Here is a 26,666-nt window from a genome sequence, read left to right on the forward strand (position 1 = left end):
CTGTCTGTAAAATCAAAATACACCGAACAGGAAAACAGACTCCACAGCACTGCTCCTCCAATCCTCAATGAAACACTTTGTTGTTTTTAAGAACAGTAACACTTCCGGGTTCACAGCTCCACTGAAACACTTTGTTGTTTCTAAGAACAGGAACACTTCCGGGTTCACAGCTCTGAAATCCACTCTCTGCACAAGAAGTGCCAGTGCCAGTGCCAGAAGGTTACTGCGCCGGCTCCAAAGGCGTCCTTAACTATCGCAGGAAAAACACGCGCCTCGTGCACCTGTAAATGCACACTGCCAGGAGAAAAATGAAGCGTGACACGTGTCGTGCTCACAATGAAGAGACCAGCAGAAAAAAACCCTTGCCGGCCGAAACCGCCCTGAAGATCACCGCCAATGGCAGCAGGAACTGGCGGCAGAAACAGGATCCGTAACAATAGCAGGAACATCAGGAACTGGATCTAGGGCTGACCTAGGTCGCGCCAAATCCTCGTCGCCAACTGAAGTGAACGAAGAATGGGTGATCCACCACAAATGTAAGTTGAAATTCGTCTTTATTTGTTAGCGCGACCTAGCGTCAAGCCACTCCGGAGAAAACTGATTAAACTGTCATCTCCGGAATGCTTAGACCGCGTGCGTTCTAAGGAACGCACTAAGAACCCACACACAACACAAGCCTTGCACAAACTTCCAAGCAACACCGCCAGATCACGCCACACAACTTGTGAGAAAACGTGAGGCAGCCATTTGTATTAAGGCCAAACTGACCCACAGTGCAGAAAGAGCAAAAGTGCCCAAACATCACAGAAACATGACTAAACGAGCATGCAGTCACCACACAGCATCTAAAACAAAAGGACTGCCAGTGTGTCAAATCCCCATGTGCGAGTCCTGAACGCCCAGCACTTCGGCAAGACTTCCTATAATAGAAAAGAAAACTTACAGCAGGTTCACAATAAAAACAAAGGAAAACAAGGTTAATGTGAGAGGCAAATCACCCAGGGAAACTTCACTAAAAACAGTCACTTCGATTGGCTGGTGTCAAGCATCACAGAACCCTGGTATGCCAGCCCTCTCCTGTACCGGAGGACGTCAGAAACCATTAAGTGTCCCAGATGCTTCGGGAGAAGGTGAGTGCACCTGCAGCTAGGTTAATAAATGCTACATATTAAATGGTTGATTAAACATCTTCTCGAGGAGGCTTCCTTTAAAATGCAGACGTTTCCCCTTGAAGAGAAAGGTTTAACCTGCCACTGTATGTTCATCCAGAGACATTTAGGGGTGGGAAATGTAGGTGAATATGATGTTTAGTGAGGTTGGTAGTTTTGCAAGGCAGTTGTGACTACGGTGGAATGTTTTTGTGATGTGCACCTGCTTCAATAAAGCAGCCTTTCCCACACTAGTGTCAGTGGTCTGTGATTTACCCTCTCGCCCCAAAGTGCAGGTGCATAGCACCAGAAACCATTGGCTCAAATGAAGCACTGTCTGTAATATTGCTGTATTCCACGGGGTAGAAAACATATCCCCCATTGTGAATGAAAACATCCACCCCACTGTGAATGAGCTAGCAGCTTTCTCTCTGGATGCAGGAAGGGCCAAAGAACAGCACAAGCTGGAGCCAATTAAAGTAGGGCAGTGGTTGGGCCCTGGCAGTGGTCGCTGCAGGTGCCCATGTGCCAGAATGGTAGCAAGACATGGGGGGTACACCTCAACCTATACCTGGAATTTCAATATATGCATGACTGCAAATATACATGCAGTGCACAGATATGCAGTGAACTGGATGGCCCACTGGGGCTGTGATGGAATGTGTGCCACTCCCACGATGGGACCCCTGCTCCACATTCCCGCCACAACCAATGCTAGTGGCACTCCAGTTTTGCCGACTGATCTGTGTTAGGATGTGGAACAGTTGGAAAGGCATTGAAAAGAGACTGTAAATTTCCATCAATGATTTAAATCAGATTGGCCCACAACAGCAATAGAGGTCAGATTAAGGTTAAACGAGGGATGAGGAGAAAAAAGAAAATACAAATGTCCCCATGCTTGTAATAGCATGATGTGGGTCTATTACATTAAAGCAAGCCAAGCATCTCAGCCACAGCAGGTGGCAATGGGGCCATGAGCCCTAGTGGAACACGGCCCTGGATCAACCATGCTTTAAAAAACAGTAATCTGAGGGGTTCAGAAGGCCCCTTATATCTCTGGGCTCAGGTGCCGATGCACCTGCTGCACAAGAGCTGCGTCCCTGAACCACAGGTGAGACTGTTGCTGGTCGTTATCCTTGAGACCCAGGTATAACTGCAAGTTTGAAGGAAGATTGAGCCCCCCTCCCCCCCTAAAAGCCACTTTATGTCATCCTAGTTACAAGCGAATGGGGCTATATCTTTTGCAACTAAGGACCCCTTTTCTGATAGCGCATTTGGCGACTGTCACGTTGACACTGACGTGACTTAGAAAATGTCAAGCACTTAAGGCTAATTTTAAATTAAGAGAGAGCTCCCGCTTTAGGGCATTTCCATAAAACATTAAGGTGTGTAAATATGTCCTCTCCTCTACATTGCGTGCAGCGCTTCGCTTGTGCTGGCTGAGTCATACAACAGACGAGGTGCACCGCGTAAGATGTGAAACCGGTAGCCGCGGCTGCTCCATTTTGTATGCTCTGTGTGAGTCAGGCCAGACCCTCGGCATTATTACAGACGTTGCAATCGTGCGTTGAGGTAGCGCGGCCGTGCGCGTGGGAGGACGCGGCTGAGGGCTTATAACTCCCGCAAAAATTGAGCATGCAAGCGGAAAATGCAAAAGAAGAACAAAACTGGTCACGTTCCCACATTTATGGAGACGTACGTGCACAGAAAGGAGACCTCCTGTGCAGCAGGGGCCCAACGCAGGCCTCAGCGGCGCAAGGGGCCCACCAAACCTTCCAGGAGGCCCAATTTCAGCCAAAGGTCAATTAATATATCTGAGAAATAGTAGGGGACTCACTCAGGGCCCTCTCCTCAAATTCTACTGGGCTGGGAGGTGATACACGGTTTATTCCGTTCTCCTGTGTTGATGTCAGTTCTGCTACTCGGCGGCCTCAAGGAACCGCGTCATTAAATGCTTCTAAGTGAAGTGACAGCAGCAGACACAGGGAGATAGAATTCAGGCCTATGCATGCATTAACGATTCTTGTTGTGACCCACGTGCAGCCTGCTGACTAGGTTCGAGCGCGAAAAATGAACATGGAAGGGAAGAGGGGAGAGCCATGTAGGTCACCGCTGATCCACCGTATTCCACTGCCCCGCAAGCAGTGCTTCCCATGAACGTCAATTCACCAAAATGCCAAAGGGTAGCGGAAGTGACGTCACACACCCATTTTGACCTTCACTTACACTCACAAACACAAGCTTACATATATACACATTCACACTTGCACACACATCCTCCCTCAAGCACGCGCACAACATACATTTAAAAGCAATATTTTTTTTTACTTCAGCTGTAAGGGAGGGTCTAATCCAGCTAATTGTACCCCATTTTTTTTATTACAATAATAGTGACTAATTAAACACTATGCACTATCAGTGTAATAAAAAATGAGAGAAAACAAAGAGAAAGGAGCCCCAACCATCGTCCATAACGACCTGCTGCCACTGTGTTTCTAGCACTGCTTTTGCCACCTCTGAAGCTAGGAGTCGCAAAGACAATGCCAGGGTTGCAGGGGGCAAGCCAGGGGTTGCAGCTGCGACCCCTGGCAACCCCTAAGTGACGTCCATGGTGCTTTGTGGCAAAGCTTCGTGAGGTCAGAGCTCTCACTACACGCGACACGTGAAATCATGGAATTTAAACAATAATTTTTACAATATCTTTTTTATTGAAACTTGGGGAAAAAATTTCAAAAGCATAACAAGGCGGCGAAGTCTAGAGTTGCGTTGGTAATTTTTGGACAAAGCTACGTGCATTCAAATCGAGGCTTCTCCACCTGAGCAGTTGCTTGAATCGGGTGAAAAAGACGGGGGATCTCTAAAAGGGGTGGGGCAAAGAAGAGACGCTTCCCAGGCGCCACACTCCCGCTCCACCATCGTTATAGACTGGTGCTATCATTATTAATCATGAGGCAGGTAAAATGGCAAATTCCTCTAGATGACGCGAGATGCAGATTTGCGGAGTTATCTTGTCTCTATGTTGAGCATTTTAAAATTTTAAAATGTCTCTTTCTCTCGCCATAGGCGGTCCCGCCTTAATTTGATAGCCGTGCTCAGAATAACTTCTGACACACCTGTTATGAACTGCAATACTTGATTAATTAAAGCAAGATTTAGGCTCTTAACTTTTTGACTTCGGTGGACCCCTACTGAATCATGAATCGAATATGAGGACCCCCAACAGTGAATCGTTACTGGAATCTGGGGACCCCGGCATAAGCAATTTCTATAGTTTGAAATTCAAAAATACAGAAACAAGTTTACATCAAACAAATGCACAAATGTTGGACAATTTTATATAATTCACAAACAAATAAACAAAAAGAAAACATTTAATTGGAAGGTTGGAGCTTTCCTAAATTTGTTTTATGTTCTAAAAAACAAAGTGATATGCTAAACTCTAGCATATAATTTTGCCTTTTTTTTACTCCTAATCCATGCTACATTTTTGTCAGTGCTTTAATTAAGGCCACCCACTGTCCATACTATATTCAGTTTGCTCTACTTGGCATTACTCTCACAAATCGAGCTAAGGATACCAAATTAATTTTCAGCCTTCAATTTCAAATTCACTTTTATAGAAACTTTTAGAATTTTTAGTTTTACATAGTTTTACAGTTTCTTTCTTTATGTACACTTTATCAATCTTCTAATATTATTTACTTTTCTATATATCCACAGACCCCCTGAGTAAGTGTTGTGGACCACTGGGGGCCTATGGCCATAGGTAAAGAACTGTTGATTTAACTTATTTAGCATAACATTGTTCCTGCGTCTAAGAACTTCTTTCTGAAATATCACTACTATCAATATTAAATGATAATCTGTTGCGATATTCATTAACTGGCCTCAAAAAATCTAGATCACACACTGAAAATGAAATCAGATTTTCAGGTTCTCCGAACTTACAATAGAGGCAAATCTCACATTTCCACACCTGCCCAGCCACATATAGTAAATTCAAGTAGTTTATTATTGTCCTAAACTTGTGTTAATCAGTACTGTAATCAGGAGTGCTGGGGGCTCCGCTGGTACATGCTTCTATATGGTGCTAGATGAATCAGTGAATCTATAATTGAGCTTATGTTGAAAATCATGCCAGGGGTGTTTTCTGTAGCTGTTGCCTTTTTTTTGGGGGGGGGGGGAGGAGTCATAAAGAACTAGAAATAATACTTTCATTAAGCAGTTGTTAAGTCAGAGAAAATGTACTCTTTTGTATATATCTATATACATAAATATATATGCAAATACTAGGTAAAAGCCAGATTGTAAAACAGTGTTATTTAGACTTATTTTAACTTGTTGCCACATAGCAGATGGTGCTGCATATTGAAGCATATTTGAAGAGCTGTTCATGAGTCTTAATACAAGAATAGCAGGTTTGCAATGCGTTGGTAGAGTTCGAGGGCGAGTCCTGTTTGGAACAACAGGGGAGCTGTGGAAAGAGGAAAGAATATATATATCTATATATCTATATATATATAGACAGATATATATAGTTATAGTTAGGACATAGTTTCTATATAAAATATGTTTTTTTACTTGCCTGTATCTTTGGAGCCGCTTAACAAATCTTCATGAAACTTTCCAAAACGTTTGCCAGTCACGTCAGCTGCTTGTCTGGGTTTCGGGGCGATCCTTCAGGGTTGGGCAAGAAAAAGAGGTGGTCCCAAAACACTTTTCCCCCCATTCATTTTTCCATAGGGATTTTGAACAGCGATAGCACCGAAACTACTGGTCCGAATTACACCAAATTTGGCAGTAAGGTAGGTCCTGGTCCAGAAAGCAATCTTTTTGTGTTTTGCTGAGAATCTGTTCATTGTTTTCTTTGGTAATTACTAGGCGGAATAAATTGTATATATAGGGATGAAGATCTGTATCGCATCCGCCTCGGACCACTGCGAATCTGCGAGCCACACGGAGGAATGTGATCGGCTGGGTGCAAGCTTTTCAGAAAGTTGCGCCGCCATTTCATCGACTGGCAACAGTCCTAGGGGATGGATTTTCTTTGTGAAATGTGTAGTAGGGGTCAGGATGGAGGTACTCTGACCCCATGGGGATAATGTATGGGTTTGTGAGGGATGAATTATGAGTTTAAAAAGGTTAAAACTGCCTTTTTTTGGTGATCCCTGATCTGGGACTCTGTTGTGGTGCCAAGCACGGCCCCCTGCGTAATGTCACGAAGGAGTCACGAACCCTGCTGATGAAAGAAAAATATATATATTTAAACACATACTGTCACACACATGCACACTGTCACACTCACTCACAGACCCACTCAAACACTCACACACCCACTTACAGCCACACTCAGAAACTCACACCAACTCAGACAGCCACTCATGCACCCACTCACAGGCCCACACACTCACTCAAAGACCCACTCAGACCCTCAGAGACCCACTCAGAACCTTACACAACCATTCACAGATCCACTGAGACACTGACACACCCACTCACAGACCCACTCAGAGGTTCACCCACCAACTCACAGATGCACTCAGACACTTACGCACCCACTCACATACCTACTCTAACCCTTATGCACACACAGATCTATTCAAACCCTCATGCACCCACTCAGAGACCGACTCAGGCCCTCACACACCCACTCATAGCCCTGCACACAAACACTGATGCGCCCACTAAAACACTGATGTATGCACTCTCACACCCAGACAGACACTATCATAGCCACTCTCAACCCCAGATACACTCTCTCACACCTATTACAGATTCTGAAAACAAAACAAAACAAAGGTTAAAGTGACGTGTTGAAATGAGATAAGAACTAATGTCGTCTAAAAAACGAAACACCAGTGAAGTTCCCTAGTTATAGATTAATGACCTAACTATAACTTATGCCCCATCATGCACTGCTCATAACCTCACATACTGCATTACTCATGGTATGTTAAATGACATTTATTTAATGGCGATTTATAGAGCACACTATCAATTCAAAGGGAGTCTGGTTGCATTTGTGTCACATGCTGAGGAAAAGCAGAAGTTGATTATTGGGAGAAGAGCCTGGTTTTAAGGGCTTTTCTGCACTGGAGGAGATGGTGGGTGACATGAATGTTCCGGGGACTTAGAGTTCTAAAGCTTGGCACAAAGCACGCTGAAAAAGGGACTGCCCTCTTGAATGAGTCTGAAGAGGAAAACGTCAAGCAGCTGTTTGGTGCTGAAAGCACGGGGGAGTGACTGGTATTTTAGGAACTTATGAGACATTTTGAAGGTAATGTCAGTGCAAATTGATTGATGTATTTTCAAAACGTTTTATTGAGGTTTATTGTTACATTGTTAAATTTTCACATCAGACAAACAAGCGTAACGGTCAAGAGGTGGATATATTTCACCTATTCTAGATGATCGTTCTACATAATAGTAAATGGGTGGCCAAGGGCCTAAGTGGCAAAGCGGAGTGCCAAGACCTTTTCAGGGTGGCTGTATGCATTGTGTGATCCGTATGGGCCAGAGGAGTGTCCATGGTAAGTTGTAACCAAGTTGTTGGGGAGATGTGAGTATAAACCTCTGTGCACTGTAGGGGAGGGGGCAACTAAATAGCAGCATGAGCAAAAATTGTGTTGATATTCGATTCCTCAAGGAAGGGGTGCATTCTTGTGCACCTGGTGCAGGTTAACACTCTCGGCTTCTCCCCACTGATGGACCACCTTATGCCAGAGTGTCACCACGGGGCTGGTCGACAGCATCAGAGCATATGTTGCAAGTCGGCATCATTGGAGTGACATCTGGGCATGTGAGATGTGCCTCCAGGAACATTAAGTTGAATTTAAGGGGCGTCAGATATGCACTATGGAGTACAGTGTATTTTATGTTTTTAAATCTTGCTTTGAGGAGACCTTGTGTGGGGACTCTAATGCAGTGTTCCACAAGGAGTCATGTAGTGGACGTGTGATGTCTTCCTCCCATATTGTTCTGAGGGATAATAAAGGTGCCCCTATGTGCTCCCTGATAGCCTTGTAGAGCCATGTGACTAAGTGGCACCCAGTGCCCATGGTATATAACGTTTGTATGAATGCATGATACATGCCTAGAAAAATAAAATTCTTTTGTTGACAGGAAGTCAGTGCAGGGACTTTCAATGGAAGGAGACGGAATCAAACTTTCTTTGATGAAGAATATTTTTGATAAGGGCATTTTGGATTTTTTTAAGTCTGGCAAATAAGGACTTGGGAATGCCCAGATATACCACATTGTCATAATCGAGTTTTGAGTGCACAAATATGTTAGCAGCCATGATTGTATGTGCGAAGGACAGAAAGGGCATAATTTTCCTTAGAAGCTGAACTGGGAGATCTGGGCATTTAGATCCAATTTATGGTCAAGCAAGATGCCAAGATTTCAGACTTTAGCGAAAGGTTGGACGGAGGGTATATTGGGGTGGAGGACTGCCACAGAGTTTTGTGACATGAAGAATTGTCCCAGAGATTGGTTTTGTGAAAAATTAGGGAGCATTTTCTGACTTGTATTGGTTGATTCTGAGGTGATTAACACCCATCAATCCACCCAATGGAGTCACACATAGCTCAAAACAAACAGCAATCAAGACAAACTTCACCCTCACAAACATAATATTTCATTCAACAATCAAAAAAGCTAAAAAAAAAGGTACTATTCAGGCAGAATTCAAAATGCTAAATGCACAAATGAAGAATTAAAAAAAATTCTCAATGAGTTTCGTAAACCTAAGTGCATAGAAGGAACTGATCCCATGACTCAAGAATTTACTAACAAACTGACAAATCATTACAAAACCAAAGCAGACACGTTGGACTTCTATTTGAAACAAAGGAAAACCACCAGCACCAACCTATTTCTAACAACCCCCCCCCGAGAGCAGGATAGCCCAGCCTCCTTCCAACAGCTATCACAAAATAAATTTATGGATGTGGTCAAAGCAAGCAGGCCAGCCGACTGCCCTTCCGACCCTTGCCCACTACAAATCTTCAGGAATATTCTTTTAACTATCTCTGCTGCCATACCAGTAAGAAAAATCCTAAGTTATTCTTTCTCTACATGAATCTTCCAAGAACACTTAAAAAGGTATACATATGTCCATTCATTAAAAAAAAAAAACCTGGACCCACATGACATAAACACCTACAGACCAATTACAAACCTTTCTTGAGAAACCTGACAGAAAGAGCAGCATTCGTCCAGATGTCACAATTCATTAAAGGTAACTTCATAATTTAAGTCTTTGAACCAGTATTCCATCCAGGAAGAGGCACAGAATCTACCCTGATTGCCGCCTGGGATGACCTTAAAAACACAGTAGACCTGAACAAGGTTACTGCACTACATCTCTTGGATCTTTCAGCTGCCTTAAACACTGTTGACCCTAACACTCTAATCTAAAGACTCTATTAAGCCAGCATAGAGAGGACTTTTCTTGACTGGATCATATCCTACCTTCAAAACAGGTCAAATGGCATCTACACTCCCCCTTTCACATCTAAACCATACTTCACAAAAGCAGGAGTCCCTCAAGGCTCTATCATCTTATCTCTGCTTTTCCACATCTACATGAATTAATTAATGGCAATGATCAATTAATTTTAGCTCATGTGATATAACTACGCAGATGACACACAAATATGTCTCGACCTGGAAAGCACAAAAGACACTTGAAACTCAAAAAACTTCAGTTGCCTCAAAGCCATTAATCAGGAGATGACATGGAGCGACCTCAAATGGAATGCATCCAAAACTGAAATACTCATAGAAAAATTACGACCCACTCTGTGCTTGGCCTTGTGATCTGGGACCCTCTCCTGAAGTGTTTAAGGACATGAAAACCTTGGAATTATCCATGAATGCCCAGTGTGGACAAGTTAGCAAGATCAAGCTTCAATTCATATCTTCCCCCACCTACGATTTTCACACAAGGTTCAAGCTACTATCTCGCTTGTACTGTCTAAACTTAATTGTGCTAGTGGCCTCTACCATGGGTCATCTTTATCAACTATGAAAAAACAAACAAAAAATTCAGAACTCTGCTGAAGACTAGTCCTAAATGTAAAGCAATAAGCCCACATCTCCCCTGCATTGAGGGCCCTACACAGGTTACCTATTTACAGAAGATCCACCTTCAAGATCCTTAGTATCACCCACAAAGCAATACATGGAACAGGGCCACTTTTTTTATCAGGAATAGAATCACAAATTACAAACAAAGCAACAAAGGAATCTTCACTGAAGATTGGCACCTTGGCTCAAAGTCTTGAGCCATGCACAGTGGGAGGCTGGCTGTGTGGAGTGTCATTCGGCCAGGTCCTGTACCCAACTCATCTACAGGCACCAGACTCCCCATTTTGCACAGCCGATCTGGTCTCTGGCTAGACCCTGTACCTAACTCCTCTGAGGGTGCCCCAGCGACCCGCTGTGCACAGCCTTCGCTCATGCCCAGCAGTGAATTGATCCTATGGCCAATCCCCAAAAGGTGGCAACCCCCAACTGTCAATGGCCTATGGCGTTTACAGCCCACATGCACAGGATCTAGCTTTCCCACAGAGAATAGATTTTGGATCCTGTATACTGATCACAGTATACCTATATGTTTATCTACGTTTTCACATATATTACATTAATATCATCTGTTGACCATTTACATTGATGGAGATTAGTGAGGTGTGACCTTTTTTGATATTTATACAACACTGGGGCACCCCTTTTTTTTCTTGGTTGTCATCATCTCACCCCATGACAGTGTACGGGGTGATCGTATGTTGTATGGGGTGTTCGTATATTGTCACATATGATGCTTTGTTATTTTGCTTTCTTACCATGGATCCTACATGTACATTTTGCTCGTTACTCATCCCACATGCAAGGTGCCTTCTTGTTATATGTGTAAGTTACATGTTATTCATGCCATAGTACCCTTTACATTGCCTATTGTCTCCAGCTGACTTTACCAAGAAGAAACCTTTGGGAGTTCAATTACTCGTACACATTGCATTAGCTACCACATATTATGCTGTGTTCTACTGTATAAGGAATAAATATGTTTATGTACCTGTTTGATCATTTTCATACACATACAGGGCTACTTTTGGGTGGTGCGACCGCACCGGGCGCTGACCTCAGGGGGGCACTGCGTTTAGCAATAAATTCCCACACATGAGATTTAAAAGCACCTGCTGAAAAGTTCCTTGTGTGTTTAGCCTTCAAGAAAGAATTAAAATATCAAGATACCTCTTGTGATTAATGGTCCTGCTAGAGAGAGAGATGGGAGTTTTGGCTAGTGGCAGCTTTGACTCAACATAAAGTAGCATAGAGGGTTAATATGCCTGCTGCAAATAACAGAACTATGGGGCATATTTAAGAAAAGTGGCGCTGCACAAAGTGCAGCGCCACTTTTCCTGCACCCCTTAGTGCCCCCTAACGCCACCATGTGTACGTCATATTTAAAATACGACACACCATGGCAGTAGTTAAGGGAATAGTGTCAGAATTTTTTACGCTAGTCCGGCGCTTTGCAGGATTAGCATAAAAAATGTTGACACTAATCTTGCAAAGCATCCAGAGGCCCATTGTAACCAATGGAAGCCTTCTTTTAATGCCTGCTCTGAGGTGGCGTTAAAAGTCCCGGAAAAAAATGAAGCAAAGAAATGTGACAGATTTGTTTGCGTCATTGTTTTTGGCCCCCCCTAACGGGGATCTCCCCTTTGCATATATTATGCCTGATGCAGGCATAATGCAGCGCAAAGGGTTACAAAGTAGCAAAATGCATGCATTGCGAATATGGTGCAGTGTTTTTGGCCTTCTAATGCCACATTAGTGTGAAAAATGACATTAATGTGGAGTTAAAATGGCACTAGGGGCTCTTAAATATGCCTCTATGGCAGTGCTTAATTTGTGCTTGTTGTTTCCGGTGCAGAGCACCACACTTATTTTTGAGGACCAGTGCTTATTTTTCTGCCTCAAGCATTTACTGCGAGAAAAAGACACATATGGGAAAGGACGGAGGAAGAGACAAATGAAAAAGTGCCACAATGGGAAAAAGCTGAAATTCGCAAGAGTGAGGTGAAGGGTCAGGGAGTGCCTGTAAATGGATTGAAGAGGCCTGAGATGGCTTTAGGATTATGCTGCCTCTGTCTTCCGTGTTCACATATTTAATTGCAGCAGCCGCATGTTTAAGAGGAGGGCTTTGGGTACCGGCACCTTTTCATTTACAAATTAAGCACTGCTGCATGGGGCATATTTGAAAAAAGTGGCACTGCACACAGTGCTGCACCTCTTTTCTTGCGTCCCCTAGCGCCCCCCCCTAATGCCACCATGTGTGCGTCATATTTAAAATACGGTGCATCATGGCGGTAGTTAGGGGACTAGCATCAGAATTTTTTATGCTAGGCCGTCACTTTGAAGGATTAGCATCAAACATGTTGACGCTAATCCTGCAAAGCACCCAGAGGCCTATTGTAACCAATGGAAGCCTCCTTTTAATGCCTGCTGTGAGCAAGCATTAAAAGTGCTAGAAAAAAATGATGCAAAGAAATCTGTCAGATTTCTTTGTGCCACGTTTTTCGCCCCCTAACAGGGGGATGCCCCCTCTGCATGCATTATGCCTGGCACAGGCATAATGTAGCAGAAAGGGTTACAAAATGGCGCAATGCATGCAGTGCGCCACTTTGTAAATATAGCGCAGCATTTTTGGCCTTCTAACGCCACATTAACATAAAAGATATATGCTAATGTGGCGTTAGAATGGTGATACGGGCTATTAAATATGACCCTATGGCGCATATTTGAAAAAGTGGCGCTGCACACAGTGCTGCCCCACTTTTCTTGCGCCCCTTAGCGCTCCCCTAACGCCACCATGTGTGCACTGTATTTAAATTCCAGCGCAACATGGCAGTAGTTAGGGGACTAGTGCAGAATTTTTTATGCTGGTCCGGCGCTTTGCAGGATTAGTGTAAAAAAATGTAGATGCTAATCCTGCAAAGCACCCAGAGGCCCACTGTAACCAAAAGAAGCCTCCTTTTAATGCCTGCTCTGAGCAGGCGTTAAAAGTGCTGGAAAAAATTGACACAAAGAAATCTGTCAGATTTCTATGCGCCCTTACCTCCCCCCAACGGGGGAATGCCACCTTTGAATACATTATGCCTGACGCAGGCACTATGTAGCGCAAAGGGATACAAAGTGGCGCAATTCATGCATTGCGCCACTTTGTAAATATGGCACACCTTTTTTGGCCTTCTAACGCAACATTAGCATAAAAAAATGACGCTAATGTGGCGTTAGAATGGCTCTAGGGGCTCTTAAATATGACCCTATATTTTATCGCTAGCTGAGTGGATTAGTAAAGCCAGCGTTTACAAGTGCTTTAAAACACATAAACGTATGTGAAAGGGGAACGACGGAGAGATGAAGGGCACATTTCCCGGGTGGTAGTGAGTGAAACCGAGGAGGTCATGGGATGGGGGGGCGCCAAAATAAACTGTCGCACAGGGCGCCACCAGTCCTTAAACCAGCCCTGTACACATATATTTGAAATATTATAACAATATGTAACTGTGTATTGGACGCACTCCCGGGTGGCAATGATCTTGAGTTGAATTCAGTTTGATGCACTAGTTCTCATTTTTTGTCGTCACTGTGCAGTCATAGCTAAGATCTAGTCAACACAGGAAATTGATTGTGTTGTTTTGGTAAGAACTTTGCAGATGCTTGATGAATCTTTAAGAAACTTTTCAAAATAAAGTTCATCCACCTTAGCTCCTTCCTGGAAAGTTTTGGGGTGATCCATCAATCGGAGAGCGAGAAAAAGGCAAGGGGTGGAGTGGGGGTGGGCTGCTCAAAAAGTGATTTCCACATGCAATTTCCATAGCGAATTTTGAATAGTGCTACAACCAAAAACAGCTGAACATAATTGCACCAAATCTGGCAGAACGCTAGATACTTACCCAAAAAGTGGGCTTTCTGTCATTAGGCATAAATCTGTGTGGTACCTTTTGAGAAATTAAGGTCAGAAGTTTATAGATTTCTGGCCGGGGTGGGTTTGTGGGATTCCTGAGGGAGTGAAGAAAAAAACCAATCTGATTGGCCCAGGGCGTTTTTTGCCTTATGTTGTGCTATTTAATCCCATACAACCGGTGCTGATAAATGAAGATTACTCTGGAAACATGGGAGTGGGATAGGCAGTGCTTAACGTGAGCTGGTGGTTGCCAGAGGCGGGCACCAGCACTCGTTTCTGGGGACTGGCACTTATTTTTCTGCATTGGACATTTCCTAAGAGCAAAGGAGGGAAAAACAAACAAAGCAGAACGATGGAGGAAGGGAAAAGACAGAAAAATTGGCACAAAGGGGAGGAGGAACCTGCAATAGAAAGGCAAAGGAGGCAGGGAGTGCCTGGTGGAGGATTAAAGAGGCATGAACCCGATTTAGGACTACCAGCCTTGATATTCGGCGGGCCAACATTTAAATACACTGGCCGCAGGTTTCTGAGCAGAGCTTTGGATCCAGCACTCATTATTTGACAAATTAAGCACTAGGGATAGGGTAATTCCAGAGGAACACCAGGAGCAGAAGTAGGTTCCTCCCTGCCCAATCAAGAAAGCGCAGAAAACGAGATTTTCCTCTACGCTGCCGACAATAAGACTTGGAATAAAAACAATAATGAGTTACCAGTGGAAAAAACTGACGAGCAGTTTAAAAAACTCCAAGAGATGGAAATGCTGGTACTAAATGTCAATGTGCTAATTTTTTTGGGACTGACAAACCACTGACTATATAAACACTGTCGAAAGGTTGTAGGATTGTCTTATTTGATGATCTGACAGTTGTCCAATGGTTCCAAAAGGTATGAGGAAAGTCAGAAGAATGTTCACACTCATAAGGCAAATGTTCAACAGCGTCAAAACGGGGGATGTGTGATCACTGCAAAAGTCATTGACGAATCCCCACTTGAGTAGCAATGCAGAAACAACACGTTGTCCCACTCTGCGCCACGGTGCACCATTTAATGTGTGTGCCACAAGCAGATCGGGACGGTGAGCAGCTTCACATCAACTATGCTGTTACCAGCGCAAAGGCAATCCTTTTCCTGCGCTGAATACAGTGCATCAGTGAAAGGCAGAGTGGCTGTTATAAGCTGCTGGTTTGCCTTTCGCTGGAGGAGGCGCCCCATCCTCTGTTTCGAATAGGAGCGCAGAGATCCCAGGGGGTGAGTTAAAGTGGTTGACTTCACCTGCCTTGAATGAGGATTTCTGGAGGTTCACCAGGATTCCTGCACACTCCCACAAAGGGTACACTGTGAGCCACCTCTATGTGGCACGGGTTCAAATGCAAAGGATTCCCAGAGGGCCACACTCTCAAATGATGCTCCACAGATATATTGTCTGGTACATTTAGCACCAGTGCAATCCATATGACAGAATAGGCCATGCGAGCATCTGCCGCACCGTCTATAATACCGAATTACCCCGGATCACACAAGCGGGGGCAAAGGTCTGTTGTGCCCCTGGGATATTATCTATAATTACAGCTCCTGCAGTGCAGTGGACACTTTGGAGACCACATTGCCAAATATTTAAAAAAAAATACAGACAATCTCGAGTGATGCTTGCACACCAGGGGAACAATTCACATTTGTCAGGTGTATCACTGCTTTTTTTTCATGTTATCATGGGCATAATAAACACACCAGAAGGAAGTGGAGGTAATGCAGGAACGTTAGGTGCTGCAAATGCTGGAAAGCTAAACTTTTTTTAATTGGTACTGACCTGCGAGGGCCCGTCCTACTCTTCAGAAGCAGCCTTCTTCCATCTGGATTGCAAAATAAAAAAAAAGGTTCCTCCTGCCATGCGGGCCCTACCCTTCCCCAGCAGAGTTACATTAAAAAGAAATGATTGATCAGAGTCATAGAGATGGGTATATGAATGTGCATCCTTCGCTTGACATGAATGGACAATCTTTGATTATCAGAAGGAGAGAGATAGAGGTATACCATCACACAGTCCCCAAACAATGTTATGTAATGTTATATTGTTTCATATAACGCACTAATCACCAGAGAGGGTATCCAGGCGCTTGGGCATGTGTGTAGTTTTGTGGTCGCCAAGGTGCTTATATGAAGAGCCAGGTCTTCATCTTCTTGCGGAACTCAAGCAGTGAGGAGGAGGCTTTGGTGTGTAGAGGGAGGTCGTTCCATGTCTTGGGTGCGGTGTAAGAGAATGAGCGACCTCCAGTTTTGATTTTGCTGATGCAGGGAAGGTGTGCGAGTGACAGTGAGGCAGAGTGTCTGGTAGGTTGGTGAAGTGTATGCGGCTGTTCAGGTATTCTGGTCCTGTGTTGTGTAGGGCTTTGTGTGTGTGTGTGAGAAGTTTGAATGGGCTGCGCTTGTAAATGGGGAGCCAGTGAAGCTCCCTAAGGGGTAGTGTAGTGTGGGTGCGGTGCGAAAGGTCTTGCAACGGTGTTCTGGATTTTACGGAGCCTATGTAGGAGTTGTAATTCACCAAAAGACTATAAAAAGGTGTGATGGTAGTCAATGCTTGGCTAAATTAGGGCTCACAGTCAATCAATGATATGAGTCAGGTGCACCTCGTTGCTTTTGCTCTTGAGGGCCCAAACAATTTAGATGTGCTAATATAGCCTGAATAAGGAAGACTCAAAGTGGGATGAGGTTGCTTAGGAGGAAGCATGCCACAACAAGTGGGTGAGGCTTTCTCATTCAGACTGCACTGGGACAGCTATACTGATTGAGCCCTAAAGAGCAAAAGCAACTAGGTGTACCTGACTCATATCATTGATTGACTGCAAGCCCTAATTTGGCCATGCAGTCGCTGCTATTACACCCTTTTTGTGGTCTTCTTGATAATCTTTGGCCCATCCCAACATCCATGACCTATCCAAATGTGCAAAAACCTGAGTGTCTTTTATGTGCACAGCACACACATCATAAGAATGTGTTCAACAATAGGTACCCTGTCAATCAGACACCAAGATAATTAATGTTGTTTATGTTAAAAATAAATGTGACTCCCTACACTAGAGCCCCAGCATCTTTACTGCATACTTGTGACTGAAGAGGCAAGCATGTGCACCCAATAAACCGATAAGGGGTGAGCTTGCAGCAGAGGGGACAGTTCCTGCGTGGACCACCAGGGAGTTGAACTGTACCCTGTATAACACTGCCTACAGGTCATGAAGCCTCACTGCAGTCTCCCCCACCACAACTCCTTACCTTGCTTCAAACACGTGACACCGCAACCTTCTCGATGAGTCAGTCTGGAGAATTTCGATCTGCAGGTGGATTTCTCCCTGCACCTCCTCGTCGGGATCAATCTCTGCCAGATTCAGCCAGCCACTGAAACCTGCCCAGATAAAGAAAGAGGCCTGATTATACCTCACCTGCTCACTGCACTCTCTTGTCCTCTCTTGGTCCCGCATTGCCGTGAAAACAGCAGCCGCAGGCACTGAATAGGTAGAAGGCAACAAGCATGGCACCCTCTGGGTGGGTGAGGGCTTTTGTCTCACAGAATTTTCATTTTTCATGTTTAACACATCAGTAATAGAACAGACATATTCTCTTTACATTTCATTGTCCCCAGAGTACTTCTTGGTATATGGGTCTCGTCCCTGGCCATTAGTGGCTTTGTTCCATTCTATGCAGGTTTTAGGCTGTGGGGACTGGCCCCCTCAGCCGGGGGGCTATCCCCACCTGTTCAGGCTGCCAATGCTCTGTAAACGCTCTTGGTTCAAGGTCTTTCCTCTTTAACCCTTCTGTACTGCCTTGCTAGAAGTACTTAACCATTCACTACCCCTATCTGGTCGAAAGAGGAATCAGTTTAATTACAAAGGTGTATGTGAGTTTCCAAATTTTGTGTATCATAATTTGTATGTGTGTCTCATTATTACTAACGAATGAGTTTACCTTATGGGGTATTGTCTTTATCTTGTACACTGAGCTGTGATTTTGCCAGTACTGAAAGGGATACTATGAAGAATGGGCTGCCTTTTGTCAGCATTACTGGAGGAGGGGTTTTGCATACATTTGTGAGTAGGACAAGAGTTTTCAAGATTTTTATTAGCACATGCCAGCTAATTACTGTTTAGTAAATAAAATTCAGGAATAAAACACTACACGTGTTAAAAAGGGAAAATCCCATGCAAGTAGTCCCTTGGGACTGGATAAGAAAGGAAATATACTGCAAACTGAACAGGTACTCTAGCAGAAAAATAATACAAACAAGACACGATGGTGCCTGGAACATGGGTACCAGACCATTTGCAGGAGGATATCATTCATGTTGGCTGTTTGTGACGTGAGTGATCTGTGGTAAGACTAAGGGGAGTGGATAACACGGAAACACACAGTCCGCATGCTCAAGATTGGGATAGAGTTCATGCTTGGGAAGAAATGCGGTGGCCCTCCAGTGCAGAACACTGGGAATGGAGGGCTGGTGAGGATGCCTGAAGGCTAATGGCCATAGGAAGCCATGTGAAGGTTAAGGTTGTTCTATTTGATTGGAACCTACATAGCAGTAGTGGAGCTAAGCAATGGATACTGTGTTGTTGGTTTCATTTTTGTCTGCACAAGTGTTTCCGAGCAGAGGTCTGACTGTGTTTTCTTTGAGTCTATTTAACTGGAATTATATCCCTTTTTTTTACGAGAGCCCGCGTGCAGTGCTTTTATTATGTCTGGGTCCCCAGGCTAGTGAAATAGTGTCCCTTTTCAGTAAGCCGATCTCTTACTGCAAAGTGAAGGGTGATGGTCAGTAATCGTCCTCCACGTGGCGTTATAGAGTTCAGTACCCAACTTGGGTTACAGTTTACATGTGAGATAAAGTGCCCCCTTCTGTGCGATATAAGGACACTTTAAGTCATCAAAGAGTACCATCACCATATGGACGAACAAACGCCAAAGGCTGAGTTCCTTTATAACGTGATGGAACTCTGAGTGGACATGCGATATCATTTAGTACAGCAGTGAGCATTTTATTCCTTATAATACATGGTCATAGCATCATATTTCCTACAAACTGCTTAAATCCTTTATGTCTTGCTCTTTCAAATAAAAGAGCTAGTATGGGTGCACCTGTGAAGTGCGAAATTAAACACACTAAAAAGCATTTAGTAACTTGTTCAAAAAAAGATGTTAGGTTCAGATTAACATAAATCAGAATAAATAAATGCTGCAACTCAGAATGTGTAGAAATATGCGGAGAGATTGTATCTTTCCTGTAATGACCTATTGTGTGCCTAAAATATACATGCTGCAATAAATATCGTTCCTGCTGATCACCCTACGCTCTGTGGCCTTCCCTCCACCTTGACTACTGGCTTTGGCAGCAGTTATTGCGACTTAACAACTCAGCTGAAACAGCGTATTACAGTTAAACATTATGACATTTCCTCATTACAGAGGACTAGAGATGTCACAATTAGACAGTAATAAGGACATTAGAGCTGGACTTAATACAGGGAGTGCAGCCCCCAAAGTATTAGAATCCAACAACGTTTTCCAATAAATGAAAACTGAAACGTGATGATGCAAGCCTAATAGCTTTGAAAAAGCACAGTGGAATGAAAACAACACTTGTAGCTGTGGAGTACATAGTATGTAGAGTATGTTTTTAAACGGAGATTTTGCATTTGAACATGGTATTTCCGTGGATCTCAGTCAGTAGTTTCACCACCAGTAAACCCTGCAACGTTATCAGAATACTGTTGATTCCTGTATTTATATATCCATAGGCACCTGGATGACTCTCTCCTCCTCCTGTAGGAGCCAACATGAAATAGGCTCATACTTTCACTGCAACCACTCAACTGCGTTAAATGCCAGATTTGCTTAAGCAATAGATCAAGCTGAAATATAGGTGTGCTATTTTTGGTCCTCGGGCAGGCTGAAAACAAGCTGCAAGGAGAGAAGGCGTTCAGCACAGAATGTGGTTTCATTGCTTCTCCTGTCATTTCTGAAGGCCGTAGGAGTATTTCTAGATCCATGCGTCCGGTTCGTGTTCAACGTGCCATAACTTTTACTTGTGGCATAATGAAATAATATTTGTACACATTTTCATTTGCCTTAACAGGTATAAAAATGTGATTGAATTATTTCATTTGCACCCCTGTAAGTGGTGAAGAAGCCCTAGGGGTTAAATGTGATGAGGGCCCTTGGGTCTTTATGTTCTATATGCACCCTGTAGGTCCATAAAACACTTGGCGTCCAGAACATGTGATGAGTGGATTTTAAGAGATGAGGTAAAAGCCTCACTGACAGAGAGTTCAGAAGACATTTTTTGCTTTCTTGCCGAAGCAAAAGGGGGCCTTTCTGCAAGAGTCCAGTGTCACCTGACTCCTCCTGGCTCCCCTGGTGGGAAATTAGCATTTTTCCTAGACTGTGGACAAAGGGCCATGGAAGCTGGCAACCTTGACAGGATGGCCTGGGAGTCTGCGCCAAGCTCCTTCCCCAGCTTCAAAGGATGTCTACTTTATCACTAGCAGATGAAGCTCACACCTAGGCCTGCATCCCCTTTGGCTTTCTAGTCAGGCTGGCACCAAACCCAGTGGGGTAGAGGAACTGACCAGAAGTTTTTTTTAAGGGGTGGACAGAGGCTTGCCCTCCAACCATAGGCTGGCACTGGGCATAAACGTGGACCCCATAGACCTTTCCTCAGAAAACTGCTGGACCTGCAGAGAATTAGAAGGACTGGCCTGCTGTCTGACAAACCTGATGCAAGACTGAACCTGTTTGCCTTGAATTCTGGACCACAGAAGAGACTCCAATTGTCAGTTGGCTGATCTCCCATTGAGCTACAGGGCTACATCAAGCTTCCAGAGGCCTCTCTCTCTGCTACTGCCCAGCTGACCAGTAACAAATGGACCTGCCCTGGAGCCTGCTGCTGGCTTCAGTTAGAGTAAGTCCTAGCCCTCCAAGTGGTGTACCCAGGTCCTGGACCCCTGGGGACTAAATGACTTTTGTAGTTCCGCCTGACAAAAAATTTGAATTATTATTTAAGGTGGGTTCTCACTCCTCTCAACTAATACGCCAATGTCTGACATAGAGTTAACTTCTCAAAAACATTTGTTTGAACGGCAATTTGGTTGAATACTTTTGCACAAAAAAAAATAACCAATTCCTACCTAAATTAGGCTTCTGTTGAAGAACAAATGTGTGGAAAGCTTTTTTATTTAAAAAAAAAATTCTGGTTCTCCCCTTTGGTATTTTACTCTCTTCTCAAATTTATTATATGTACATTACTTTTCCTGTAACTCAAGAAAATTACTATAAAAACAGTCTCTGCTTTTTTTTTTTTTAAAGTTGTTGTTTTTTCGGCTGATTTATTTTACAAGGCAGAAAATCATCCTTTTCCACCATCACTTCAATCACTGATCTGGTAAATTCATTTCTCTAACTCCAGCATTAGTCAACTTGGCAGTTTGCGCTGATCTATGCAAAAGTGAGTGTTGGAGGTAACTTTGGATGACTATTCAAAAGGAATGATGGATTGCAAATGGGAGTGTTTCAAGTCAGAAAACATTTCAACTAAAACATTTTTTTCACTTCAAGTTTATTTCTCAAAAACTATTTTTAATAAAATGCCTAAAACAGTTTACCTGATAGTCTAACAGAGAGCCAAGGCTCTTAACTGAACTGGATTGTTCACAGCTGCGTCCTCAACTGTACATTGCAACGCCATAGAATTCTTCACTTTGACCTTTGTGCATGCAGCTAGTGCAGTAGACCTGAGTAGAGGAAGAATGGCACTTGGATGGCCTTATGACAAGGACTCTTGGAGTTGGAGTTCCTCTTTTGCCACCTAATTTTGGTTATGTGTTTACTGCTCCCTGAGTTCAAGTCTGTCCTAATAGCTTCATGTCATGTCATGAGTAATAAAGAATTATCACCTTTTGCCTCTGGACACTGACTCAATTCACATTTTCATATTTATACTTCCGACTTTTGCCCCGATCAGTAAAAGTGCAATTTAACCTGCAGGTGTTGCATGTGATACTGAGCTCTTGCACTTCGATGCATCTTAGAGGAAGAAAACGTTTCTTTTTGTTTTAGATATATTCAGCCTAGGAACATGGTAAGCATGGAAACATCCAGTATTCTTGTTGTAAACTACCTACCCCATCACAATCAATCAATCAATCACTTGTTAAGCGCGCTACTCACCCATTAGGGTCTCATGGCACGGGGGGAGGGTTGCTACTGCTTAAATAGCCAGGTCTTGAGTCGTTTTCTGAAAGTCAGGAGGTCCTGGGTCAGACGTAGGTTGACTGGGAGGGAGTTACAGGTTTTGGTGGTGAGGTGGGAGAGGGATCTAACGCCGGTTGTGGTACGGTGGATGCGGGGGGACGGTGGCGAGGGCGAGGTTGGTGGAGCAGAGCTGGCGGGTGGGAACATGGAAGCTGAGACGCTTGTTGAGGTATGCAGGGCCTGCTTCGTGGAGAGCTTTGTGAGAGTGGATGAGGAGTTTGAAGGTGATCCATCTTGGGTCCAGTCAGGCAGGTCTAATCAACCTTAAGCTCAACCCTGGGTAGCTGCGGCTGCGAGCAGTAAGGCTTAGCAAAGGAAAAATGTGTAAAGCATTTAACAGCATTAAACAAGAGAATAGGAACGTCCCATGACACGATAGGAATAAGACACCGATTTACAAAAAAATAGCAGATTTTTATATATTTTTAGAGAACTTAGGGCCATATGTACGAAAGCTTTTTCCCATAGACACAGAATGGGTAAAATCCTTTGGTGCATCTGGCCCTTAGTCATCAAAATCCACAAGAGGTTCCTGAGGTACAGATTTTAGAACCAATAGATAACTTTTGTATCAACTGCAAACATGCACTGGGCAACAAAAAGTTTGGAAACTTAAGACAGTTCCAGCCCGAGTTGGGCGACCAAGTCTGATAGGATAGAGGTCTAGGGGACCCAAAAGGATACTCTGGACAGTTACCTGGACACCAGAGTGTTTTTAGAATAAGATCCAAACTTTACATGATGACTACCACAAACGACAATGGAGTGGTTCTGATGGTGAGGGATGTAGGCTCAATGATGCTCAAAGAATGCACCTGATGTTGTGCGGTCGATGAGGGTTAGAATAGTGGAGCCCTCGATCCACAGGTGAGTGCGAGCGACTCTGTAGATGGATCTCAGGGTCCTACAAAGCCCTCTTTGTAGGGCTCCAAGGGCTGCCAATGCAGACCTTGCGTTTTTGCAACACAGCGGTCATAGTGTAAACCTTTGGTTGAGGTTGGTGTCCCTCTTTGGCAACAAATCCAATCACAACCAACACTCAAGCGACCACCAGACCCAGGTGCACCTTTTGGCTAATCCGAATTGTCCTTTGGGGTGCCTGGTAGCGGCAAAACGCCTGCGGTGGCACCCAGAGATGCTTCTTGGGCTCTTTCAGATTTTATGTCCCCAGATCCATTCTGGGGGGCCTGCCAACTGACCCTTGTAGTTTCTGCTTCAGACTGGGGCCGAGAACCAGCTTTTCCCTGAGCCAGGCACACAGAACAGGATCTAAACTCCGCTAGCCCAAAATGCAGCAGGTGCAGTCGCTTTGGCTTCGCTGCCTCTCAATGTGTGTTTCTAAATGGTGAAAAGTGGTCTTCTTCTCGTCCTTCTTCCAAGTCCAGCAAGTACTGAGGATCAATGTGCTGAGGTGCCATATTTATCCCAGGAACATGCTCTGAGTGGACCACACAGTCACTAGCCAATGAGATACTGGGTCCCTTTCTACCTAGTGATGAACGTCCTGTGATGTGTGGTATCTGGCTATCCCAAAATGCCACATTCTTGCCCCCTCTAAGATGGCACAATCCTTTATTGGTAGTGAAGAGCAAGGTAGCCCACAGTAGAGGTGTGGCCACCTGAGGGCAACATACCCATGGTAAAGCCAGTTTGGGGGTGAGTTTCCTCTCTCTGGCCCTGTCTCCATGCATTCACCAGGAACAAAGGACATCCTGCTCAGGGGTGTTGGGCCAGGCAGCCCGTCAAAGGCGGCTTCCGCTTTGAAGTTTGCCTTTGGGCTAACCCTCCCGCCCTCCCCATCTGAGTGCCCATCGGGGCAGAAGAGGTGACACCTCACTGCTGCAGCACTTCACTTTGTTCCTGGGTCTGGGAGTTGTTCACATTTCCCCAGGTGGTCAGAAACCTGTCTGAGTGTGTATGCCTTTGTGAGGCTGCTGGTCAAGCAGAGCACGGAGGGGCAACTTTCTAAAAGTTGCCCACTATTAATAGTGTCAATAATTTCGACCTAGACATCAGGTGTCACTTAATGCCACGACTAATTTGATACCTCACATAACTCAGTTTGGTAGTCCCAGTCAAAAGCTAGCCAGGTGAGGATGCCACGCGGTATCCCTATATTAATCAATAGAGCTACCATCTTTACCCACAGCAAAATGACAATTTGGAAGTGTTGCTGCCAAGACATATTGTAAACTTTTGTCTTACTTAGCACAATATTGCTCCCTGCCATAGGACTTGATAGGCCTTCCTTAGGGGAGACTCACATATAATGTTAAGGGGTAGGGTGGCCTTGCCACAGGTTTAAATGGCAAAGTTGAACTGGTAGTGCAAACACTGCCCTTCCAGTTCGCAGTGGCTGGCTAGGAGCCATTTTGTATGCTGTCACAAGATGGGGGACACAAACGGTGCTGCAATGCTGAGTTGACACTCTGCCTTACATGCCCTGGGTACAATATACTAGGGACTTATAAGTAAGCCGGGCCCTGCCAATTGGGTGTGTCCAATTTGACGTGCAATTTAAATGGGGGTAAAACACTGGCACTGACGTCTAGTTAGCAGGCCTCAGTGCACTCTCAGAGTTGAGAAACCTGCAGCATCAGTCCAAAAATGTGGGAGTGAACATGCAAAAAAGAGGTATTTCCTTACAATTACACTAATAGTTAATCGTATAGTATGATTCAATATTAGCAGAATAAAAGTCTGGCAAAAAACAAGGAGGGTGAAGCCCCGACCGATGCTCATAAGGACTGGCCATCTCTGTGTTCTTGCACATTACAGTAGGTACTTCGCGTTGCCACTAGCTGCTGCGTTACATGTGAGGTATACTTAGTACATTAATGGCCCTGGTGCTGACTTGCTTATCCCATATCAGTCAGAGCACAGCTGAAAGCTGGCCTGTTGTAGCAACATCCTTTGTTATGGGCAGGCAAGGCAATATGAGTGGCGCCATCTTTTGTGCCAATGTACAAGAACATCAGCGTTCAATAACTACTATATGAAAATTCCACTTACCTATGGTGAAACGAACCTAAAATCATAACAAACCCAGCAGTCCGAATGCCCAGTATACTACTATGTTGATAGAGCAGTGGTAGTTAATGTATGTGGTAGATGGTGAGCTCAAGGGGGTAGCGCATAATTTTTCGCTTGGGCGCGAAATGTCAAGAGGAGCTCTCCCCAGTCTAATGGGGGATATTTGTGGAGTCTTCTGTCCTCTTTGCACTGGAGAGACGCACTCTCAGCTTCTGCCCAGGATAGTACGGTACAGTGCCAAGCGCCGGATGGGTAGATGCTCCCATTGACATCTTATAGAGTGCCGCGTGAGCAGTAGGGCTTGGCCTAAAAACCATGAGGTGGCTTTGTTTGCCTTAGAGTGCCGAAGGAGGCCAGGGGCACATCCCTCCCATCTATGAAGATCGCTGCATCCCAAGAGCCAGTGTAGCTGATCGACCACTGATGTCCAGAACCCTTGTAAACTCGGGCATGTACAGAACATATGTAATACGTTAGCACAGGAAGAGTGACAATAGGACACCTTGAGTCCATCCCCAGGAAGGAGGAGTTGGTCTTCTCGCCACTGATTTTGCCATCTCTATGGCCCAGTGCTGCAAAGGCAGTTCCGGGGATCGCAGGGGGCAGGCCAGGGGCTGCAGCATCGACCCCTGCATGACCCCCATAATCATTAGTGTGGGTATGTTCGTACAAATGACAGGTTGGATTACTAAAGGAACTGGAGAGGACGTGGTTTTGCTAGGTTGCAGGATATGACCTTTAGGCTCTGATCTTTCAGATTAGGTGCGGACAATTTGCAGACATACAATAATAGAGATGAAGGCAAACACGAATGTGGCTTCCAAATTCCCGTAGGCTGTACTTAAAGACAGGAGAACGGCAGAGGATGGACATTAAGGATAGGGTTACTTACGGGGGAAACCAGTGGCGAAAAACCTTTTTTTAAGTCAAGGTAAAAATGTTCATGGAGGATCTGTAGAACAGGTGGTATTTTCCATCAGCCTGACTCGGGAGTCTCCATTCTTCCTACGTCTATGTATCTCTCTCTACTCCTTTGCATGCGTCGCTCGTAACATTCGCACTTGGGCCCCAGGGCTATATCCAGTGACTGGCAGATAAATAATGCACGGGCTTCCGCGCTCTCTGATGTTGTTTTCAACTTTGAATCCATATGATTGGATGTATGTGGCCTGAGCAGGCGCGTGGCACAGAGAAGCTTCGCCGCCATCACA

At 44.5% G+C, this 26,666-nt stretch overlaps 1 protein-coding gene across 2 annotated transcripts in view; it reads right to left on the minus strand.

Moving 5' to 3' along the window:
* Window positions 1-26,666, minus strand: part of LOC138286443 (ras GTPase-activating protein 4-like) — a 386,898-nt gene that overhangs the window by 209,705 nt on the left and 150,527 nt on the right. For both annotated transcript variants that reach the window (XM_069226706.1, XM_069226707.1), the window contains exon 5: window positions 17,398-17,527. In XM_069226706.1, the coding sequence (XP_069082807.1) occupies window positions 17,398-17,527 (130 nt within the window). The remainder of the gene's footprint in view (window positions 1-17,397; window positions 17,528-26,666) is intronic.

The sequence above is a fragment of the Pleurodeles waltl genome, chromosome 3_2 (assembly GCF_031143425.1).
Source record: "Pleurodeles waltl isolate 20211129_DDA chromosome 3_2, aPleWal1.hap1.20221129, whole genome shotgun sequence".
Lineage (NCBI taxonomy): Eukaryota > Metazoa > Chordata > Amphibia > Caudata > Salamandridae > Pleurodeles > Pleurodeles waltl.